This window comes from Haliotis cracherodii, unplaced genomic scaffold (assembly GCF_022045235.1).
Source record: "Haliotis cracherodii isolate W230 unplaced genomic scaffold, xgHalCrac1.p SCAF_24, whole genome shotgun sequence".
Taxonomy (NCBI): Eukaryota; Metazoa; Mollusca; class Gastropoda; order Lepetellida; family Haliotidae; genus Haliotis; species Haliotis cracherodii.
Genome location: NW_027266280.1, coordinates 2747474 through 2769048, shown reverse-complemented (window position 1 = coordinate 2769048; position 21575 = coordinate 2747474). Strand labels below are relative to the sequence as shown.

At 41.3% G+C, this 21575-nt stretch overlaps 1 protein-coding gene across 1 annotated transcript in view; it reads right to left on the bottom strand.

Annotated features, from left to right (window-relative positions):
- The window catches only part of LOC139472262 (probable RNA-binding protein 19), a 31514-nt gene extending 10333 nt beyond the window's left edge, over positions 1-21181 (bottom strand). Inside the window, exons 1-18 of the mRNA XM_071254668.1 lie at positions 21064-21181; positions 18699-18881; positions 18157-18297; positions 17436-17495; positions 16322-16559; positions 15425-15483; positions 13842-14048; positions 12056-12115; positions 11195-11273; positions 10437-10508; positions 8951-9039; positions 7391-7429; positions 5612-5687; positions 3785-3915; positions 3447-3504; positions 2975-3029; positions 891-987; positions 170-280 (exon numbers count right to left, since the gene is read on the bottom strand). Of these exons, the coding sequence (XP_071110769.1) occupies positions 170-280; positions 891-987; positions 2975-3029; positions 3447-3504; positions 3785-3915; positions 5612-5687; positions 7391-7429; positions 8951-9039; positions 10437-10508; positions 11195-11273; positions 12056-12115; positions 13842-14048; positions 15425-15483; positions 16322-16559; positions 17436-17495; positions 18157-18297; positions 18699-18881; positions 21064-21099 (1791 nt within the window). The 5' untranslated portion in view covers positions 21100-21181. The remainder of the gene's footprint in view (positions 1-169; positions 281-890; positions 988-2974; positions 3030-3446; positions 3505-3784; positions 3916-5611; positions 5688-7390; positions 7430-8950; positions 9040-10436; positions 10509-11194; positions 11274-12055; positions 12116-13841; positions 14049-15424; positions 15484-16321; positions 16560-17435; positions 17496-18156; positions 18298-18698; positions 18882-21063) is intronic.
- Positions 21182-21575: the final 394 nt, after the last annotated feature.

Below are 21575 nucleotides of genomic sequence, written 5' to 3'. Positions count from 1 at the left end.
CCCTAGTCCTGTAGTCCTTGCCAAACTGCCCAATAGTTAAGGTGTCATAAGGACCAGTGGAAGTCTGCCCTTTTTAGGGGCTTGCTATATGTTATCATTATAAGGACAAGTGGACTGTTAGTTTCTACCACTGTGACACATCATGAGATCCTGAGGAGGATAGACCCACCTGGCTGAAGCTGTCCAGACTGACACCGTTTTCCAGAAGGAAGTCCCTCGTCTCCGACACGATCTGCGTCTCACCCAGTGCCATCCTCACGCCCAGGCTCTCCTTCCCACTCTGACACAATCAAAGAAACATCATCATCATCAGCAGCAGCAGCAGCATCACTATCAGCATCACTATCATCATCATCATCATCATCATCATCATCATCATCATCATCATCATCACAGTACAGTGGTCATGGTTGATTGATGAAATAACAGATACCCATAACTGCTCTTGATGTGCTGAAGGTACAATGCATATTATTTATATCTTATCTCCACTCTCTACATTTGTGCTGGCACGTCGCTATATAAGTGCAATAATCTTGGACGCCACGTTAAACCAAATTTCACCTCACCTCACATTTGTGCGTACTTGATGCACATTTGTGAGTCGTGTAAAACCCTGCTGACAGGAACATGAGCAAGTTGGTTGTGACACAGTGTCATGCTGTGTATATCATGAAGTGTATATCATGACGTGTCACTGGACGAAAGTGATGAGGTCTTGTACGGTATCTACTCTGTAGAGGCAGACATATGCTGATAGGCCAAGAATCTTGACCATGGCAAATCTAGGACATGATGCCATCAATGCAGCGATGATCAGTGGATCCCTACATGGCTAAGGGACACAACTCTGCTCACCAAATTGTTGATTCTGAGGAACTACTTCTCACCGCATCAAGGATCTGACTCTTGCTGGTAGCGTATCTCTCCGCCATGGCATCGGCCACCGCATTGGCACCAAGAAACAGAGTGTTCCAGTTGTGAGAACTGCATCGAAAAAAACATACATGAGTGAATGCTGTTTTGTGCTGCAGCCAGCAATATAACACACAGGGTCAGAAGTTTCTGTACATTCTTGTGTCGATTTCACAGTTATCATAATCACAGAATGGTTAAAATAAGTTGTCTGTGCTTGAAAGTAAACCTAGAAATCATATTTTTCAACAATGCTTTGTTACAATGCTTATTGTTTGAAGCCAGTGATTAATGTCCTGTTTCACAATTAAACCTGGCATCCATGTAATAATGGACATATGAACACACTCAATACAGTAGGATTCACAAAACCAGCCTGGGGAGTCAGACAACACAAAGGACATTATCAATCTCAGTCAAAAGAAAGGGAGCAAAATTTCTAATCACAACTGCTATTAATCTTGCCTTTATGACAGAGTTCAAAGAAGCACACAAAATATTCTTCTAGTTGAACACTTTCAAAGGGCACACCAAAACACATTTAGAAGTGCACTTACACAATTGATTGATTGAGTATAGTTTTACGCCGCTTTTAGCAATATTCCAGGAATATCATGGCGGGGGACACCAGAAATGGGCTCCACACATTGTACCCATGTCGGGAATCGAACCCGGGTCTTCGGCATGACGAGCGAACGCTTTCACCACTAGGCTACCCGACGGCCCTGAGCCTGACCACCCAATCCATACAGACACCTCTACTGACACACAGTTTGCTGGGTACTCCCTCTAACCTGGGACACCATGCAGCAACCACCAATCCATACAGACACCTCTACTGACACACATGTTGCTGGGTACTCTCTCTAACCTGGGATACCATGCACCGACCACCAATCCATACAGACACCTCTACTGATACACATGTTGCTGGGTACTCTCTCTAACCTGGGATACCATGCACCGACCACCAATCCATACAGACACCTCTACTGACACACATGTTGCTGGGTACTCACTCTAACCTGGGATACCATGCAGCGACCAGCAATCCATACAGACACCTCTACTGACACACAGTTTGCTGGGTACTCACTCTAACCTGGGATACCATGCAGCGACCACCAATCCATACAGACACCTCTACTGACACACAGTTTGCTGGGTACTCACTCTAACCTGGGATACCATGCAGCGACCACAAATCCATACAGACACCTCTACTGACACACAGTTTGCTGGGTACTCTCTCTAACCTGGGATACCATGCACCGACCACCAATCCATACAGACACCTCTACTGACACACATGTTGCTGGGTACTCACTCTAACCTGGGATACCATGCAGCGACCAGCAATCCATACAGACACCTCTACTGACACACAGTTTGCTGGGTACTCACTCTAACCTGGGATACCATGCAGCGACCACCAATCCATACAGACACCTCTACTGACACACAGTTTGCTGGGTACTCTCTCTAACCTGGGATACCATGCAGCGACCACCAATCCATACAGACACCTCTACTGACACACAGTTTGCTGGGTACTCACTCTAACCTGGGATACCATGCAGCGACCACCAATCCATACAGACACCTCTACTGACACACAGTTTGCTGGGTACTCACTCTAACCTGGGATACCATGCAGCGACCACCAATCCATACAGACACCTCTACTGACACACATGTTGCTGGGTACTCACTCTAACCTGGGATACCATGCAGCGACCACCAATCCATACAGACACCTCTACTGACACACATGTTGCTGGGTACTCACTCTAACCTGGGATACCATACAGCGACCACCAATCCATACAGACACCTCTACTGACACACATGTTGCTGGGTACTCTCTCTAACCTGGGATACCATGCAGCAACCACCAATCCATACAGACACCTCTACTGACACACATGTTGCTGGGTACTCACTCTAACCTGGGACACCATGCAGCGACCACCAATCCATACAGACACCTCTACTGACACACATGTTGCTGGGTACTCACTCTAACCTGGGACATCATACAGCGACCACCAATCCTCACCTTTTAGCCAAAGATTTCTTTTCTGCTTCTTGTTTCTTCTTAAAGGAAGTTTTTTCTGCAACACATTGCAAGATCTATCAGTTATGATGGTGGAATATAAGTTTCATGATTTTTTCTTTAACTGCATGGATGTCAAAGGTCAAATTGTCAGAAACCAATGCTGAACAGGTCACCAAAACACGCCCAGGTGTATCCTTCTCTGTACGCCAAAACATTGCTCGGACTTTCTCATTAAGGTTATGCCAAATTATGCATGTGTATGACAAGTCTGATGTCTGACAAGCCTGATGTCTGACAAGCCTGATGCCTGACAATCCTCATGTCTGATAAGCCTGAGGTCTGACTAGCCTCATGTCTGACGAGTCTGATGCCTGACTAGCCTCATGCCTGACTAGCCTCATGTCTGACTAGCCTGATGTCTGACTAGCTTCATGCCTGACTAGCCTGATGTCTGACTAGCCTCATGACTCACCTGTTAATTCTATTTCATCTGGTTTGGGTTTTCCAGGGAGTATGTGTAACATTCGACCCTGAAATCAGACAGCAGGGTGGGTGAGTGAGTGAGTGAAATCAAATAACAGAGTGAGTGAGGGAAGGAGGTTCAGTCCCAAGGGGGCAACATTTTTGGACATAAGGCTGAAAGTGAAATGATGATCCCATAAGGCCTGGGAGTTAAAACAAAAGGTTACAACAAGGTCAACTATACATGTGTCCATTGATCAAATATCACATGAAAATATGACTTCAATAGTGTATAAGTAAAATCATACGTTCATCGTGCCATTTAGGTCGTATGTCCGAAATCCCTACCTGGAAGACGGTGCCATCTAATGCCACAAAGGCCTTTACAGCATGCTCCGGCATCATGAATGTCACGTGAGCGAAGCCCTTGACCTTGTGGGTGAAGGGGTCCACGGGAACACTCACGTCTGTCAGGGGACCTGAAACAGCATTCATGTCAATCACCAAACACACCCATCATGTCAAAGACATCAGTCATGCCTAAGACATCAGTCATGCCTAAGACATCAGTCATGCCTAAGACATCACTCATGCCTAAGACATCAGTCATGCCTAAGACATCAGTCATGCCTAAGACATCAGTCATGCCTAAGACATCACTCATGCCTAAGACATCAGTCATGCCTAAGACATCACTCATGCCTATGACATCACTCATGCCTAAGACATCAGTCATGCCTAAGACATCAGTCATGCCTAAGACATCACTCATGCCTATGACATCAGTCATGCCTAAGACATCAGTCATGCCTAAGACATCACTCATGCCTAAGACATCACTCATGCCTATGACATCACTCATGCCTAAGACATCAGTCATGCCTATGACATCAGTCATGCCTAAGACATCACTCATGCCTATGACATCACTCATGCCTATGACATCACTCATGCCTTAGACATCAGTCATGCCTAAGACATCACTCATGCCTAAGACATCACTCATGCCTAAGACATCACTCATGCCTAAGACATCACTCATGCCTAAGACATCAGTCATGCCTAAGACATCAGTCATGCCTAAGACATCACTCATGCCTTAGACATCACTCATGCCTAAGACATCAGTCATGCCTATGACATCAGTCATGCCTATGACATCACTCATGCCTAAGACATCACTCATGCCTAAGACATCACTCATGCCTATGACATACATCACTTCAATCACAGTAACTAGTAAAAGTAGTGGGCCACAAAGACATCTCACTCTCATTAGATTCTTTTGAAACACAAACGAACATACTGGTACGTGCGCGCACCACTTGTGACATCATAGATCCATGACCATTTGTCTCGTGCAGGATTAGCGTGTAAAGTTTGGAAGTCACGTGCAGCATATCGTGATAAGAAAAAAGATGTGCTGTGGTAACACTTGACTGATTGTTTGTTTTGTCATCAAGTGGTACACATTGGAAACATCTCTTCTTGACGTACATACTTCTCCATTTGTTTCTATGGTTCGCATTAACGGTGAGTATATATAGAACAAGTTTACATATTTGCTCACCATATTCTCTGAACAAAGCATCTATGTCATTTTATAAGTTTACATATCTGCTCACCATATTCTCTGAACAAAGCATCTATGTCATCTTATAAGTTTACATATCCGCTCACCATATTCTCTGAACAAAGCATCTATGTCATTTTATAAGTTTACATATCTGCTCACCATATTCTCTGAACAAAGCATCTATGTCATCTTATAAGTTTACATATCCGCTCACCATATTCTCTGAACAAAGCATCTATGTCATTTTATAAGTTTACATATCCGCTCACCATATTCTCTGAACAAAGCATCTATGTCATCTTATAAGTTTACATATCTGCTCACCATATTCTCTGAACAAAGCATCTATGTCATTTTATAAGTTTACATATCCGCTCACCATATTCTCTGAACAAAGCATCTATGTCATCTTATAAGTTTACATATCTGCTCACCATATTCTCTGAACAAAGCATCTATGTCATCTTATAAGTTTACATATCTGCTTACCATATTCTCTGAACAAAGCATCTATGTCATTTTATAAGTTTACATATCTGCTCACCATATTCTCTGAACAAAGCATCTATGTCATTTTATAAGTTTACATATCTGCTCACCATATTCTCTGAACAAAGCATCTATGTCATCCTCTGTACAGCAGTAGGCCAGGTTCCTCACAAACAGCCGCCCAGACTGAAGCAGATGGCGAACACATCAGTAAAAGTAACACACCACCAGCACTTCTGTTCACTTTAATCCAGACCTGATGGACTGAGTGAGTGAATAGTGTCACAGCTTAGAGTTGACCACACTCACCAGCCATTGTGAACAACAAATCCTCATTCTAGTCAATAGGCATAAGATAGAGTTTGTCCCGGTTGGATCTTGTTAAAGCTGCGACATGTATTTTACAGCAAGCAAACCAACTCCACTTGGCAAATGTGCTGCCTTAAACAATTACTACCTTCTCATTCTCTACTTCTGTCCATTGTTTATTCTCTACTTCTGTCCATTGTTTATTCTCTACTTTTGTCCATTGTTTATTCTCTACTCCTATCCAATGTTTATTCTCTACTCCTGTCCATTGTTTATTCTCTACTTTTGTCCATTGTTTATTCTCTACTCCTATCCAATGTTTATTCTCTACTCCTATCCAATGTTTATTCTCTACTTCTGTCCATTGTTTATTCTCTACTTCTGTCCATTGTTTATTCTCTACTTCTGTCCATTGTTTATTCTCTACTTCTGTCCATTGTTTATTCTCTACTCCTGTCCATTGTTTATTCTCTACTTCTGTCCATTGTTTATTCTCTACTTCTGTCCATTGTTTATTCTCTACTTCTGTCCAATGTTTATTCCGTACTCCTGTCCAATGTTATTCTCTACTTATGTCCATTGTTTATTCTCTACTTCTGTCCATTGTTTATTCTCTACTCCTGTTCATTGTTTATTCTCTACTCCTGTCCAATGTTTATTCTCTACTTCTGTCCATTGTTTATTCCCTACTACGTCCATTGTTTATTCTCTACTCTTGTCCATTGTTTATTCTCTACTCCCGTCATTGTTTATTCTCTACTTCTGTCCATTGTTTATTCTCTACTTCTGTCCATTGTTTATTCTCTACTCCGGTCATTGTTTATTCTCTACTTCTGTCCATTGTTTATTCTCTACTTCTGTCCATTGTTTATTCTCTACTCCTGTCCATTGTTTATTCTCTACTTCTGTCCATTGTTTATTCTCTACTTCTGTCCATTGTTTATTCTCTACTTCTGTCCATCGTTTATTCTCAACTCCTGTCCATTGTTTATTCTCTACTTCTGTCCATTGTTTATTCTCTACTCCCGTCCATTGTTTATACTCTACTTCTGTCCATTGTTTAGACACACTAACCAGTTTGTTTGTTGCTTAACACCATCAGTGTCAAGGCTTCTAAATTCTTGGTACAAGCAAGCGAAGCACTGAGACAAATATATCTGTTACCGGTACATGCAGCTCGAAAAATGAACTTAATCAGCCTGTACTGAAAGTAAATGATAAAGGCCAGGCCATTACATTGTAGATATATAATACACCCTATTGTTTATGAGCACCATGACAGGTCCGCCCAAAAGGGAGTCATCTCCCTCATCAAAGGAATATTGGTGTTTTGTGTGGGTTTTCATTTGTTACATTGAAATTTCTGAATCAAGGTGGTAAAGAAATGAACCCAAATCATTTCAAAAGGCTGACATCTGATTGGCTAAGGAATCCACGCATCCTTCTCATTCAGATACTATGGAAATACCGGGGTAGTATCCTATCAAAGTGAAAGATCAGCTTAAATGACATTTAACTTCATTGGAACAGCCTGAGAAAGTAGAAATGTACAAACACACATGTTCCTCCCCCAAACTTACCTCCGCTATCCCTTCATCCTCCTCCGCCCGATCTTGTTGCTAGGCAGAAATAAAAAAGAAATTCCAGATTATGTGCATCTTCGGTCATCCAGGGATCAAATCTCCATTCTGATGTCCTAAATAAATACCCTGGACACATTGACGTCATAGCTTTGGTTGAGCCTTATCCTAAAAATAGCCATCCAATCAAATTACAGTCATGAGCAAGAGAAATCCCGTGCCAAGTTGGAGACAAGTGAGGTGAAGGTGTTGAAGTGACGTCTATATGAAGCTGTGGAGGAGAATGGGTCCAGGGTATGTATCTTACAAATGAAGACACACCGGATTATCGAGCATGGATTACATACCACATGAGGGATCTACCAGGTCTATGTGTGAGTGAGTTTGGTTTAACGCCGCTTTTAATAGTATTCCAGTTATATTGCGGCGTGTCAGCTTAATATGGGAGGAAAGCCCGAAGCGATGCAGGTCTCAGACGTTTACCACTTCGGTGAAACCCACGAGCATGGGTATGGTGCTGACAAACCTAGAAACATAATTGGGGCGAACCGGAATTCGAACCCACAATCATAGGTTTCTGGCGTGCCCAAGGGACACAACTCTGCACAGCGAATCCTGGCGCCTTGATGACTGGGCCACCCGTGCCCCAAAGTGTATGTGTGAGACCTGGGGGTCTCAGTAATGAATTGTGGGTACCAAGCATAAAACTAGGGGTCTTAAGATCACTTCTGTACTAACAAGATGTGAAATATGAATTACGTGGGCAGGCATACATTAATTATAGATGGGGCTCTTCTTGTTTGAAACTGAGTAAACAAATCAGACATGGGTGCCGTTGTAAAAAGTGATCTTAGCCCTAAGGTGGTCGTAACTCCCATATCTCAATATAGACGTACGACAGTCCTAGTGCTATGGTTGTTTTGTACAACGACACAATGGACAGGTAACGTGTATGCAACTTTTCACGGCCATAACTAACTTGGCCTTATTGATATGCTCACATCCCATGTGCCTGGAGACCGCCTCTGTGGTCTAGAGGTGGAGCGTCCGCCTGGAGAGCGGAAGGTCCGGGGTTCGATGATGGTACTTGTTGTTACCCTGTCTGGCGCTCGGCATTAAGGGGCTAAAACAAGGACTGGTCGGCTCGGAGTCAGTATACTGTGTCTGAGTGATGTTAAAGTGCGGCATGGCATCTCAGTGGGCTAGCACTATAAATCGGCATCAGTCCGGACTAGTACAAGCAGCCACACACACACACACGTGCATGCACGTCGCTATATAAGTGCAATAATCTTGGACGCAACGTTAAACCACATTTCACCTCACCCATGGGCCTGGCAGTTCACACAGCAACTTCATACAGAGGGGGGGTGTTTTGCACTGAGTACTATCATTCCAGCAATAGTTCAATTTGTTTATTTCTAAACTATTCCAAACACTCCCAAATAATTTGACACATAACTAAACAATAAGGTACCACTGGTATAAACTCTCAGGAAGTCTTCAACATCCATCTTACTTTGGAGAGGGGACCCATGTGAAGAATAAAATGTCTCATACTATTTTCAGTTCCCACGCTCTCGGTTCATGCTCCGTAACCTTGAGGTCAGCCTCTTCCTGAGTTCTCTTCATGCTGATCCGCTTGCCATCTGTAACCATGGTAACAGTCAACACGTGAACACAATACAGATTTTTTCATCCCCACACATCTCACTACCAAATGCCTCACTCACTCACAGACCTACTGAAGAGTGCACTCACTCACAGACCAACTGACGACAGCACTCACTCACAGACCTACTGAAGACACCCCTCACTCACAGACCTACTGAAGACACCACTCACTGACGACTGACCTGAGTTTGTTCTCTAACGCTCAAACTCAAATGTAACTCGTGAATGGTGTTAGTTAGTGCCCCTTTGTTAAGTTTCCAAGCACCCAGTAAGCTTATCGCAGCAAACACAGTATGTGTTGCCGCCTTACTTGATGAAATACATGCTAATATTACCCATGATGGTTGACATAGCAACTTTAATAACCTTGACATTGCATGTACAGTTTGGTGTTCTCAATGCCGATTGGTCTGTGCAACACGACATCAAATTGCATTATTGTTGTGAAGAATATTGTCATGATGATACAACGTTATCCGTTCTTCGTGTCACACATTGTAAACATTACATCCTCTGAACAAACAGGCAATGTTAGTGGTGCTTCCCTGGATGGTTTACATTTTATAGGCTCGTCTTCATTTTCTTTCTTAAAATGACAGTTAGTAACCATGGTAACATATCATGTACAATTAAATACTGGCAATGACCACTGTCCCTCATTGCAAGAATGCCCTGGACAAACACTTGGACGTCCATCCTTCCTTCAGTTGGGACAATTATTCCGTACTTCTCAGTTTGTTGAAAAAGAAATACAGAAAACTTCCCCAACCTCAAGTTCTTTCATTTTGGGATGAAAACCTACGAATTTAGTGTCTAATAAAGAAGATATTCAGTTAAATGTAGCAAAATAACAGGTGGAACAACATTGTCACAAGCGAGAGAGTTTTCTACAGTAAATACAGTTTTATGACAGGTCTATTATTGTAAGGGAGGAATGTTCCAAGTGATTGTGGTCACAGACAATTGCCAGTTTGGTTAAATCGATGAGTACGGAAAACAATTGGCTTCATACACTGCATAGCGGAATGAGTTATTTGAATTTACTCCAGTGAGTGAGTGAGTATGGTTTTACGCCGCTTTTAGCAATATTCCAGCAATATCACGGTGGGCTTCACACATTGTACCCATGTTGGGAATCGAACCCGGGTCTTCGGCGTGACGAGCGTACGCTTTAACCACTAGGCTACCCGACCGCCCCTCCACCACATTGACACAAAGGACTAGATTTAGAATGGAATGACCAGGACTCGAAAGTAATCTAGTGTTCATTTGCTGATTGGCACAATATTGTACAGTGAGTGCAAATATGTCCTGAAGCATCATCTGCGAGATTATGTATTTACTAAGTAACAGCCAACTGCACACAACTTACTAATAAAGGTTTTGTTTTTCCTCAAAGCTTGGTCCAAATCTTTGACACAGGAGAATTCAACAAATGCAACGCCTGTGAACAGAAGACATAAACAATGTAAAGATAGCACATATCAGGAATCACAGACCAAGCACATCCTTTCTAAACAAAGTTTCAATTGGGGGGGGAAGTCCAAGGCATCCATCCTTCATTTACAGTGTTTGTTTATTGTTTGTTTGTTGTTAATGCCACACCCAGCGATAATCCAGCGGTCTGTAAACAATCAAGATCAGACAATCCCGGGATTGACATCAAGATACCCGTAAAGATCCAGGTTAGAATTTGTCTCCAGCAACCCTTGCTTGCCGTAAGAGGTGACAAACGGGATCAGGTGGTCAGGCTCAATGACTTTGTTGATGCATGTCATCGTATCCCAATTGCGTGGATCGATGCTCATGATGTCAATCACTGGATAGTCTGGTCCAGAGTAAATTATTTACAGACCGCCGTCATATAGTTGGAATAACAACAACAAACAACATCATGAGCATCGATCCATGCAACTGGGATACAATGACATGCATAAGCCAAGTCAGTGAGCCTGACCAACCAATCCCTCTTATCGCCTCTTACGATTAGAACGGGTTAGTGAGGCTCCACTGTAGCCCGGAATACCGACGGGTGGGGTTGGAGGCTGGCAGCAGGATGAGGGACTGTATCACCAGGCAACCACACTCCCACACACACATACAGTTGACTAACAAGTATCTGGTCTCTACCGATCAGGTTCTTGCGAGCATTTCTGGGCAGCTTGATGGACACGGTGTGTAGGGGCTGGAAGAATTCCTTGATCAATTTCTGAAAAAAATAGAAAATAAAAAACATGACAACCAACATTTGATGTGACCAAATACACAGCGTATACAGAACTGAGGTTTTGATGCAAAGTTGTTGATGTTGTTTAACGCCACTATATGAAAGCGGTCTGTAAAAAAATCAAGTCTCAACCAGGCAATCCAGTGATTGACATCATAAGCATCGATCTACAAACTTGGATAGAAGGCCTGACATAGGTGTCATGATGGGGTTAATGTCGCATCCAACAGTATTTAGAGTGTCCGCCCGGAGAGAGGAAGGTCAGGGGTTTGATCCCCGGACCTGTCATACCAAAAGACATTAAAAGATGGTACTTGTTGTTACCCTGTCTGGCGCTCGGCATTAAGGGGCTAAAACAAGGACTGGTCGGTTCGGAGTCTGTATACTGTGTCTGAGTGGGGTATTCATGTAAAACTGCGGCATGGTATCTCAGTGGGCTAGCACTATAAATTGGCATCCGCCGGACTAGTACAAGCATGCACGTCGGTATATAAGTGCTATAATCTTGGACGCGACGTTAAACCCAATTTTAACTGACCTCCAACAGTATTTTGGCCTTAACACATCAGGTCAACTTAATGTGGCAGGAAAGCCTGAGGAACGCTTTAGACATTAACCACTTTGATAAAACCCACTAGGACCATATGGTGGAGACCGAGATGGTCGGTCACGCATACGGGAGGTAATACCTCTCAAAATATAAAATGACAACCCTGATACCCAAGATCTAAACCAACAGTTCCACATGACAAATGGTACACTACCTCATTGTATTTTCCATACAGCCCTCGGATCTTTGCCACATATCTCGGCTTTTCTTCAACCTGAAAATTTCAACGGCACTGTTATCGGTATCAAGGTGATACTTAATGAGAAGAACATGGTGTGTGTTATAACATGAAGGCCACAGGCCCATGTACAATACAAGGACATGGTGTGTGTTATAACATGAAGGCCACAGGCCCATGTACAATACAAGAACATGGTGTGTGTTATAACATGAAGGCCACAGGCCCATGTACAATACAAGGACACGGTGTGTGTTATAACATGAAGGCCACAGGCCCATGTACAATACAAGGACATGGTGTGTGTTATAACATGAAGGCCACAGGCCCATGTACAATACAAGGACATGGTGTGTGTTATAACATGAAGGCCACAGGCCCATGTACAATACAAGGACATGGTGTGTGTTATATAACATGAAGGCCACAGGCCCATGTACAATACAAGGACATGGTGTGTGTTATAACATGAAGGCCACAGGCCCATGTACAATACAAGGACATGGTGTGTGTTATATAACATGAAGGCCACAGGCCCATGTACAATACAAGGACATGGTGTGTGTTATAACATGAAGGCCATAGGCCCTGGTACAATACAAGGACATGGTGTGTGTTATAACATGAAGGCCACAGGCCCATGTACAATACAAGGACATGGTGTGTGTTATAACATGAAGGCCACAGGCCCATGTACAATACAAGGACATGGTGTGTGTTATAACATGAAGGCCACAGGCCCATGTACAATACAAGGACATGGTGTGTGTTATAACATGGAGGCCACAGGCGCATGTACAATACAAGGACATGGTGTGTGTTATAACATGGAGGCCACAGGCCCATGTACAATACAAGGACATGGTGTGTTATAACATGGAGGCCACAGGCCCATGTACAATACAAGGACACGGTGTGTGTTATAACATGAAGGCCACAGGCGCATGTACAATACAAGGACATGGTGTGTTATATAACATGAAGGCCACAGGCCCATGTACAATACAAGGACATGGTGTGTGTTATAACGTGAAGGCTACAGGCCCATGTACAATACAAGGACATGGTGTGTGTTATAACATGAAGGCCACAGGCGCATGTACAATACAAGGACATGGTGTGTGTTATAACATGAAGGCCACAGGCCCATGTACAATACAAGAACATGGTGTGTGTTATAATATGAAGGCCACAGGCCCATGTACAATACAAGGACATGGTGTGTGTTATAACATGAAGGCCACAGGCCCATGTACAATACAAGGACACGGTGTGTGTTATAACATGAAGGCCACAGGCCCATGTACAATACAAGGACATGGTGTGTGTTATAACATGAAGGCCACAGGCCCATGTACAATACAAGGACATGGTGTGTGTTATAACATGAAGGCCACAGGCGCATGTACATTACAAGGACATGTACATTCAGCTTGTTCAGAGACATGCATTATGATGTCATATTATTCAATGATGGATTGTCTTTTAATATCCATGAGTGAGTTGGGTTTTAAGCAGCTTTTATTTTCCAGCACTATCATGGTGGGGCACACCAGCAATATGAGAATTCATCGTAACCGTCATAACATGCATATACATGAATTTCTACAAATAGCCCTATCTGCGAAGGTCATTTGTATTGAAGAGCCAGGTCACCACTGTCTCAGAAACATAACTTGACAAACTCTTTTGAGTACTTCCATAGTGTCTTGAGTCAATTGAAGCAAAAAAAACACCAAGAGAAACAAAACAGAAAATGTACCTGTTTATGAGCAATTGTCTTTCCCGAATTTTCTTGCGTTCCATCAGAGTTACCTCCCTTGGTACCCTTTTTCTTCGTCTTCACTTTGCCTTTTTGTTTATTCTTCTTGGATGTGGGAGCTTCTTCATCATCATCCTCATCGGAGTCTTTATTAGATTCACTGGAGTCACTGAGCAGTACGGACGACGTCATCATCGTCTTCAGATACTGGAGACAGGGGAAATATAATAAATAGTGACATGGCACATGTGTCAGAAAGCCTTCTGAGCCCAAATGTCTATTATTTCATTTCGGCGTTTAATTCCACTTTTGTTATACTTGATTTCGTTTTCCAATTTCCATGTTTACCAAAATGGCAGCCTCCAGCCAGGAGTGTTGACCATGTGCTTGACCAACAGAAATACAGTCTTTTGTGTTTAAAACAGCCTCGGCATCCTATATCCATCAAAAACCGCCCATCCCTCCCCCGTGCATCCAAGCACCGTGTTTTCAACATGAATTCCCTGCATGAAGTCAAGACAGCCAAAAATGCTCTCAGCATTGATATTTAAATATTTTCTGCATCAATATTGAGGTCGAAAGCAAACAAAGAAACTAATGATTTGTACAAAATATGATGTAAACATAGGAAGAAACAAACACGCCATAGTTCAGCTCCCTCGGTCCGGGAATTGGAAATGAGTAGAATACAGTACAGTAAAATACAGTAAAATATGGTTATAACAAACTCAAAGGGACCACTAATTTTAGTTTGTAATAACTATAGATCGTCATATTCATATATACAGCATATATACAACAAATGTCCGGGACTAAGAAATAAGTTTGTTATATCATTCAATTCATTATACATGTTATAAGCATGTTCGTTATAAACGTAGTATACTGTATGCATTGTTAGAGAATTTCCAAGCATGGTAAAAAGAACAAGGCCAAACCTTAATATTTTGTAAAAAGACCAGAACATGCGAGTTGACTGACAAACCAAACAAATACCAAATTTCATTTCATTTTGTACAAAATGGCCAGACAAATAATGACGATACAAAGTTTCAGCTTTCAGTATGGTTGAAACGCAAAGGTCAAATCCAGGTCTAAATCTAAAATACCGCAGCAAAACAGAACACATATGTCAAGCCCCACCATTAACATGATTAACGACAACCCTGCTACCTACACACGTACCAAACTCAACAAAAATGACTGAGCCATGGCGATAAATAGCTTTTTAAATATGATCATGAAAATCAAATTTGAAACCAATTGAACAAATTGGGATGTCATCCTTGGTGGGACTAAACCAATGAAGTTCCTGTTTCATTGGTCCATTGGTTTCTGAGAAAAAGTTAACAAACAACATGAGCGTTGCCAGACAGGGACGCCACCATTCAGCTCCCTCGGTCCGGTACTTTGATATGAGTTGAAGTTCACCAAGCCAAATATGCATTTTTAGAGAATTTACAATCATGGTTAAAAAACATTGGTGGGAGTAAACATGTTTAAAGTCAGTTAACTCCCTTGCCTCAGGAAGATGTTTTTAACTTGGAGTCAATATATTCTTCATAAACACCACCACCACATACCTCCAGGTCGGATAGCGTTGTCTTTGCTGTTTTTGCTGTTGGTTTTGACTGTTTCACGTCTACAATAAGAAAAAGGTAAATGGGTCTAAGAATGAATCTGTACTTCAAGCCTTCCTCAGCCAATCAAGAAGGCGCCGTTGTCAAGCTTGTGTCACTACTAATCATGTAGTGGTGGTCATTCCCGATACTGACTTGTGAACTGACAATTGACACCATGCCACTTTCAGCCTGAGATGACATTGACAGAGGACACGTATTGAATTCATGATAAATTGACATCAAAATATTGTTCTAGTGCAAAAAATGTTCTTTGATGTCATTTGTATATTTTTTCCCATGAAGTCAGTGATGTTCAGGAACTTTTTTCACCCGAGCGGTGATTTTATCTTTGTTAATGTTAGATGTACATGGCTTTTGGAGACCTTAGCCATTAGTCCAGAAAAATTTATCTTGACTGGGTAAGATGAGGGACCCGCTCCAATAAGTCATCCTAACGCTGAGGTAATCATGACGACCATACTTTAACACTGACTTATAATATTTTGCAGTGCTAAGATTGTTTCGTGGATCAGGTCCCTGATTAAAGGTCCATATACAGTCAAGTCCCATTGTGGCACGTGGTCCTGTGCACAGCGCACTGGTCACAAATCAGGTGAAGTTAAGCAATGTCGGTCTCGGAGAGTACCAGTAGTTGGATGGGTGACCACGTTAAGCAGCTTGACTCCTGAGAGTTTCTAGGGCTCCGGTCCTGACAGACTGTCGGATTAATGGGTCTAAATAGCACTGATTTAATCGTTTCCCATCATTAGTGTCGGATAAAGCTGATTGTCGGATTAACGAGTGTCGGATTAATGAGACTTGACTGTAATACAAAATACCACTAATCGGATCACATACTTTTTTCATCATTGCTGTCATCACTTTTGTCATCATCATCATCATCATCATCATCATCATCATCATCATCATCTTCACCACTGCTACTTTCATCATCAAAGGTGACATCGTTGCGTTTCTTCAGCTGCTTGTCAGGGGAGGCAACTTTTGCTTGACCCGTGTCATTGCTCCATGTGCTTTTCATCGCAGCGTTCTGATGAACTTCCAGAAACTCCTTAAACTCTGGATCATCCCCGAGCTGGAAGACAAGATGTCACCTGCAGTTAGCTTGGTCATGATCAAGGTAGATTGTCAAGAGCAGAAATATATGATTTGTTTGTTGTTTAATGCCGCAATCATCAATTTTCAATCTGTATGATGCGGGTCAGTAAATAATCAAGTATGGACCAGACAATCTAGTGACTGACATCATGAGCATAAATTGGGATATGATGAATCATCCAAGTCAGTGAGCCTGACCACATGTACCTTTACTCGCCTTTTACGACAAGAATAGTCGCCTTTTATGACAAGCATAATTGCCTTTTACGACAAGCATAATTGCCTTTTACGATAAACATAGTCGTCTTTTACAACAACAATAGTCGCCTTTTATGACAAGCATAGTCGCCTTTAAGGACAAGAATAGTCACCTTTCACAACAAGTATAATCGCCTTTTACGACAAGCACAGTCGCCTTTTTTTTTACAAGCATAGTCGCCTTTTACGACAAGAATAGTCGCCTTTTTTTTACAAGCATAGTCACCTTTTACGACAAGCATAGTCACCTTTTACGACGAGCATAGTCACCTTTTACGACGAGCATAGTCACCTTTTAAGACAAGCATAGTCGCCTTTTTTGACAAGCATAGTTGCCTTTTATGACAAGCATAGTCGCCTTTCATGACAAGTATAGTCGCCTTTTACGATGAACATGGTTGCTGAACCAACTCTGACATGCAATCTTCACAGGTAGAAATACATGAATGGAAAGGTAACAGGATCATTCCAAAGCTTATCATTACTGTCTATTTGTACAATCCATCAATGACAGCTTACTTGTACTATCCATTAATTAGTGCTTACTTGTTCAATTCATTTTAAATGTTAATGGCAAGGTTATTTTCAAACTCACTTCACCAAGAAATTCTTTCATTTTCTCTTCTTTGGCCTTCTTTTTCCTCTCCACAGCTGTCTGTAAATTAAAGTTTAAATGTCAACCAACATCTGATTGTCAGAATTATCACGACAGCCTTACAATGAGGGTTAGCATGCAACTGTCTCATTTCAGTGTACTGGCACAAGGGTGTGCTGTTCAACACTGCATGACAGCAGCCTGTACACAAATATGACTTCCTACCATGACAATAAAGCATTATCACCACAATAACACATTCCTGACACAACAATAAAGCATTATCACCACAATAACACATTCCTGACACAACAATAAAGCATTATCACCACAATAACACATTCCTGATACAACAATAAAGCATTATCACCACAATAAAACATTCCTGACACGACAATAAAGCATTATTACCACCACAATAACACATCCCTGCCATGACATTAACACATTCCCATCATGAAATTATTGCATTCCCATCACGGATATTACATATTCCTGCCATGACAATAACACATTCCTGCAAGGACAATAAAGCATTATTACCATGACAATAACACATTCCTCTCGTGACAAGAACACATCCCTCCATGACATTAACACATTCCCATCATGAAATTATCCATTTTCGCCATGATAATAATGCATTCCCATAATGATAATAACGCATTCCTATCACAGATCTAACACATTCCTGCCATTTATTCTGGCAACTCTGTCATACCAGTTTCTTATCTTTCATGGCACTTTGCTGGCCTCCTGTCTGCCCCGCCTTGGCTTTCTTCTGATGGGAGGAACTCTCTGCAGAATATTTACTCCAAGCTCGAGGCTTGGTCTTGTCTCCAAAATCCTTTGCAAGTTCAACCTTGGAAAAAAACAAAACTCATAATACATTTGTAAAACTGTCCTGATTGCTGAATGAATGGTACGACCAGAATGTTTTATCACTGATTCAGATATCATTTAGTATCAAGCTTTGTTTGTTTGTTGTTTAACAACGCACTACGCAATATTCGAACTATATGACGACGGTCTGTAAATAATCAAATCCAGTGATTGATATTAGGTGAGTTGATCTATGCAATTGGGATACAATGACATGCATCAACCAAGTCAGCGAGCCTGACCACCTGATTCCGTTAGTCGCCTCTTACGACAAGCATAGTCGCCTTTTACAGCAAGCATTGGTTGTTGAAGACATATTCTACCCCGTATCTTCACGGGTATTATCAACAAGCTGAATGTATTCATCTTAATAAACATTACCTGCATCTTCGTGCTATTAAAGAAGGTGTTGTTGAAATGCTTGATGGCCTGAAGTGCCGAGGTCTCTGATTTAAAACCAATAAAGGCAAAATTTCTGAAGAAGCCATCTTTGGTGTATTTCATGGACAAGTCTGTAACCTCCCCCTTCTGAGTGAACAGCTCTCTCAGCTTCTCCTCCTTGGTCTGAAGCCACACAGAAACAGTTGCCTTGACAATGACATAAGCTTTCATATGTGTTTTTTTTTCAACAGTAAAATCAGGAAAACCTTGGATTGACATATAATACATTAATCAAAGTGTATTGCCCCAAACTGTGTAGTCTTGATACCCTCATCAGCATATAATAACATAAACATGATAAAAGTTAGGACACTTTCAAATGCATTCATTTCCAAGATAAGGGAATTGTCTCATACTTGGTTGTGTTGTACACTAGCTAGTGAAATGTCTTATTTTAAGGTTAAAGGGACAGGATGTCAACTGTTCTGAAGCTTTGTTTGCAATTAGTAGCTGATAACCCCCAGGATTATTCAGCCCCGCTCCCCTTATTCCGATTCTGCTCCAGTGACCACACCTGTGTAGGCTTATCATGTGACCCGACTTTTGTCATGTAAACAAATGCACTTATTCTGAAATAAGAACAGACATGCCTTATGCAAGCCTTTAGGTGATCTATACATAGTGTTTTGCATAATCATACAGATATACTGCCCCAACTGCGACAATGAGGTGCATATGACAATAGCTTTACACCATGTTCACATGAAAGTGGCTGTATCACAAGCTCCCCATAGAGTTTCGATGACTTGATATGGAAGAGAAATATGCAAATGGAAATAAGTTTTCACGGTTTAGGATAAATTGTAACTCCATAATACCAGCCTAGTTCAGCAAGGGTGGAAACTGGACGTTTATAGTCAGTTAACTCCCTTGCCTTGGGAAGATGCAAGGAACCCTGAGTAGGAGAGCGATTCGCTGCATACAATCGAGGCATATTTATACTGTAATCTAGGCTTTGAGAAACACTGGCTTCTATAGAAGTTCTAATCTAATCAAGCTGGCAATAAGTAATTTGTAACTCATCCGTAAGAAAAACACACGACTGTCTCTACTATTAAAAAAAACAAGGCTGAGTCCAGTTTACTCTACGCCGCGCTTGCAATGTCAGTTTCACTGTACGGAGCATTATTGTCTTGGTTTGAGAAATGAATTGGGCATGTACGTGACATCACAGTCGAAAATTATTTCATGCATGATTTAAAAACACACAGAACCATTGACTAAGTGTCACTTTCATAACGTTAATTTGTTTAATCAAAGAGAAGATTGAATTAATGAAAGAAAAGGATCATTAAACAGCTGCACTAAAGGATAACTTTCTCACTAATCATTAAAACAAGGACATGTTTCTCACTAATCACTAAAACAAGGATGTGTTAGGGATACACCCGACTTGCCTAAAATCTGACTCGCCTAAAAAATTTTTGACCCGACTCGCCTAAAAATCTTTTGAGCGAACTACGGTCGGTTTTTGTATTTTAGAATAAGTATGTAACTATCAGAAATACATAGAGATGCATTTTATACACATAATGTACCTAAATGTTATTATTTGCTGGATATATAACGAACCCATGAGGTATGTAAAGACTTAAGTGATCTTTTAATGTATGTTTTTAGGATGTTAATATGACAAAAGACAAATTCTATGGATGATATGTTGATTTGTTTTTATTATTTCCATACTTGTGTATGAATACACTAGTAATTGTGATCATTAGGCCTAACTTAAGTTATATTTGCCAAACACATACCAAAATATTATATATAATTTTTAGGCGAGTCGGGTCAGATTTTTTTAGGCGAGTCGGATTTTAGGCGAGTCGGGTGCAACTCGATGTGTTACAGTGTGTTTCTCATCTGAAATAACGCAATTTAGTTTTTGTCATACGTAATTTTGGATATGAGACATACTACGATTGACTTATAAAAATGCGACTGAGATTCATATAGGCTATTCAGAGACCATAAATTGGTTGGTGTATGTTCTGGGCTCAGCTATCATACCCTGACCTGCCATTATGGAAATAGTCCATCGATACGTGATTGTAATAAATCAAACATAATTGTAACCAAATAAACAGTGGTGATCACCTGATCATCTCACGAGACGAGGATGGAATGAAAAGGCCCAATTAACGAAACGAACGGTTACCCCAACCCCTGAACAGACTCGTCTAGAGCCCAGTACACGTCTTATGCAGACTATATACAGGACTGTTTAATGACATCTGGACAGTTCGTGATTTACAAAATAACCTCTACTGACAAAATGAAATAAAAACGGTTACAAATCAATATCTACCCCTTTTGGTAGGTTCTTGACAATTATGCGTGACATGCTGAGAACATCTGGTATCTCCACAATTCAGGAAAAATACGATTTCTTCGCTTGTCAACAAAACCACATGGCAAATTTACCGGAAGTGTAAAACCGGAAGTAAGTACACAGATTTCCCTTTAAAATACGGGAGATATTCAGCAAACGTGTGATCAAAATTGCCAGTATAATACACCAGCATCTTCAATGCTATTATTTGTTAGCTTTTAACCGATTGAAGCCATGCCGTTAACAGTGATGTTTGTTGTCTGTGTGTATTGTTTAGGAACAGTTCGGTTCTGTCCGGATATGTGATTGAGTTTTTGAGGCGTTTTGGACAGTCGACTTGCATTTAGATTGGTTTTCTTTTCTGGAACGATGTTTTCTTAAAGTTGGTCCTCAATTAGACGATCGATACAATCGCATGTGAAGATTTGAATTGGGTTTTATATTCAAGCATATCACACAAGAAATAATTAGAATATATATACCACCCA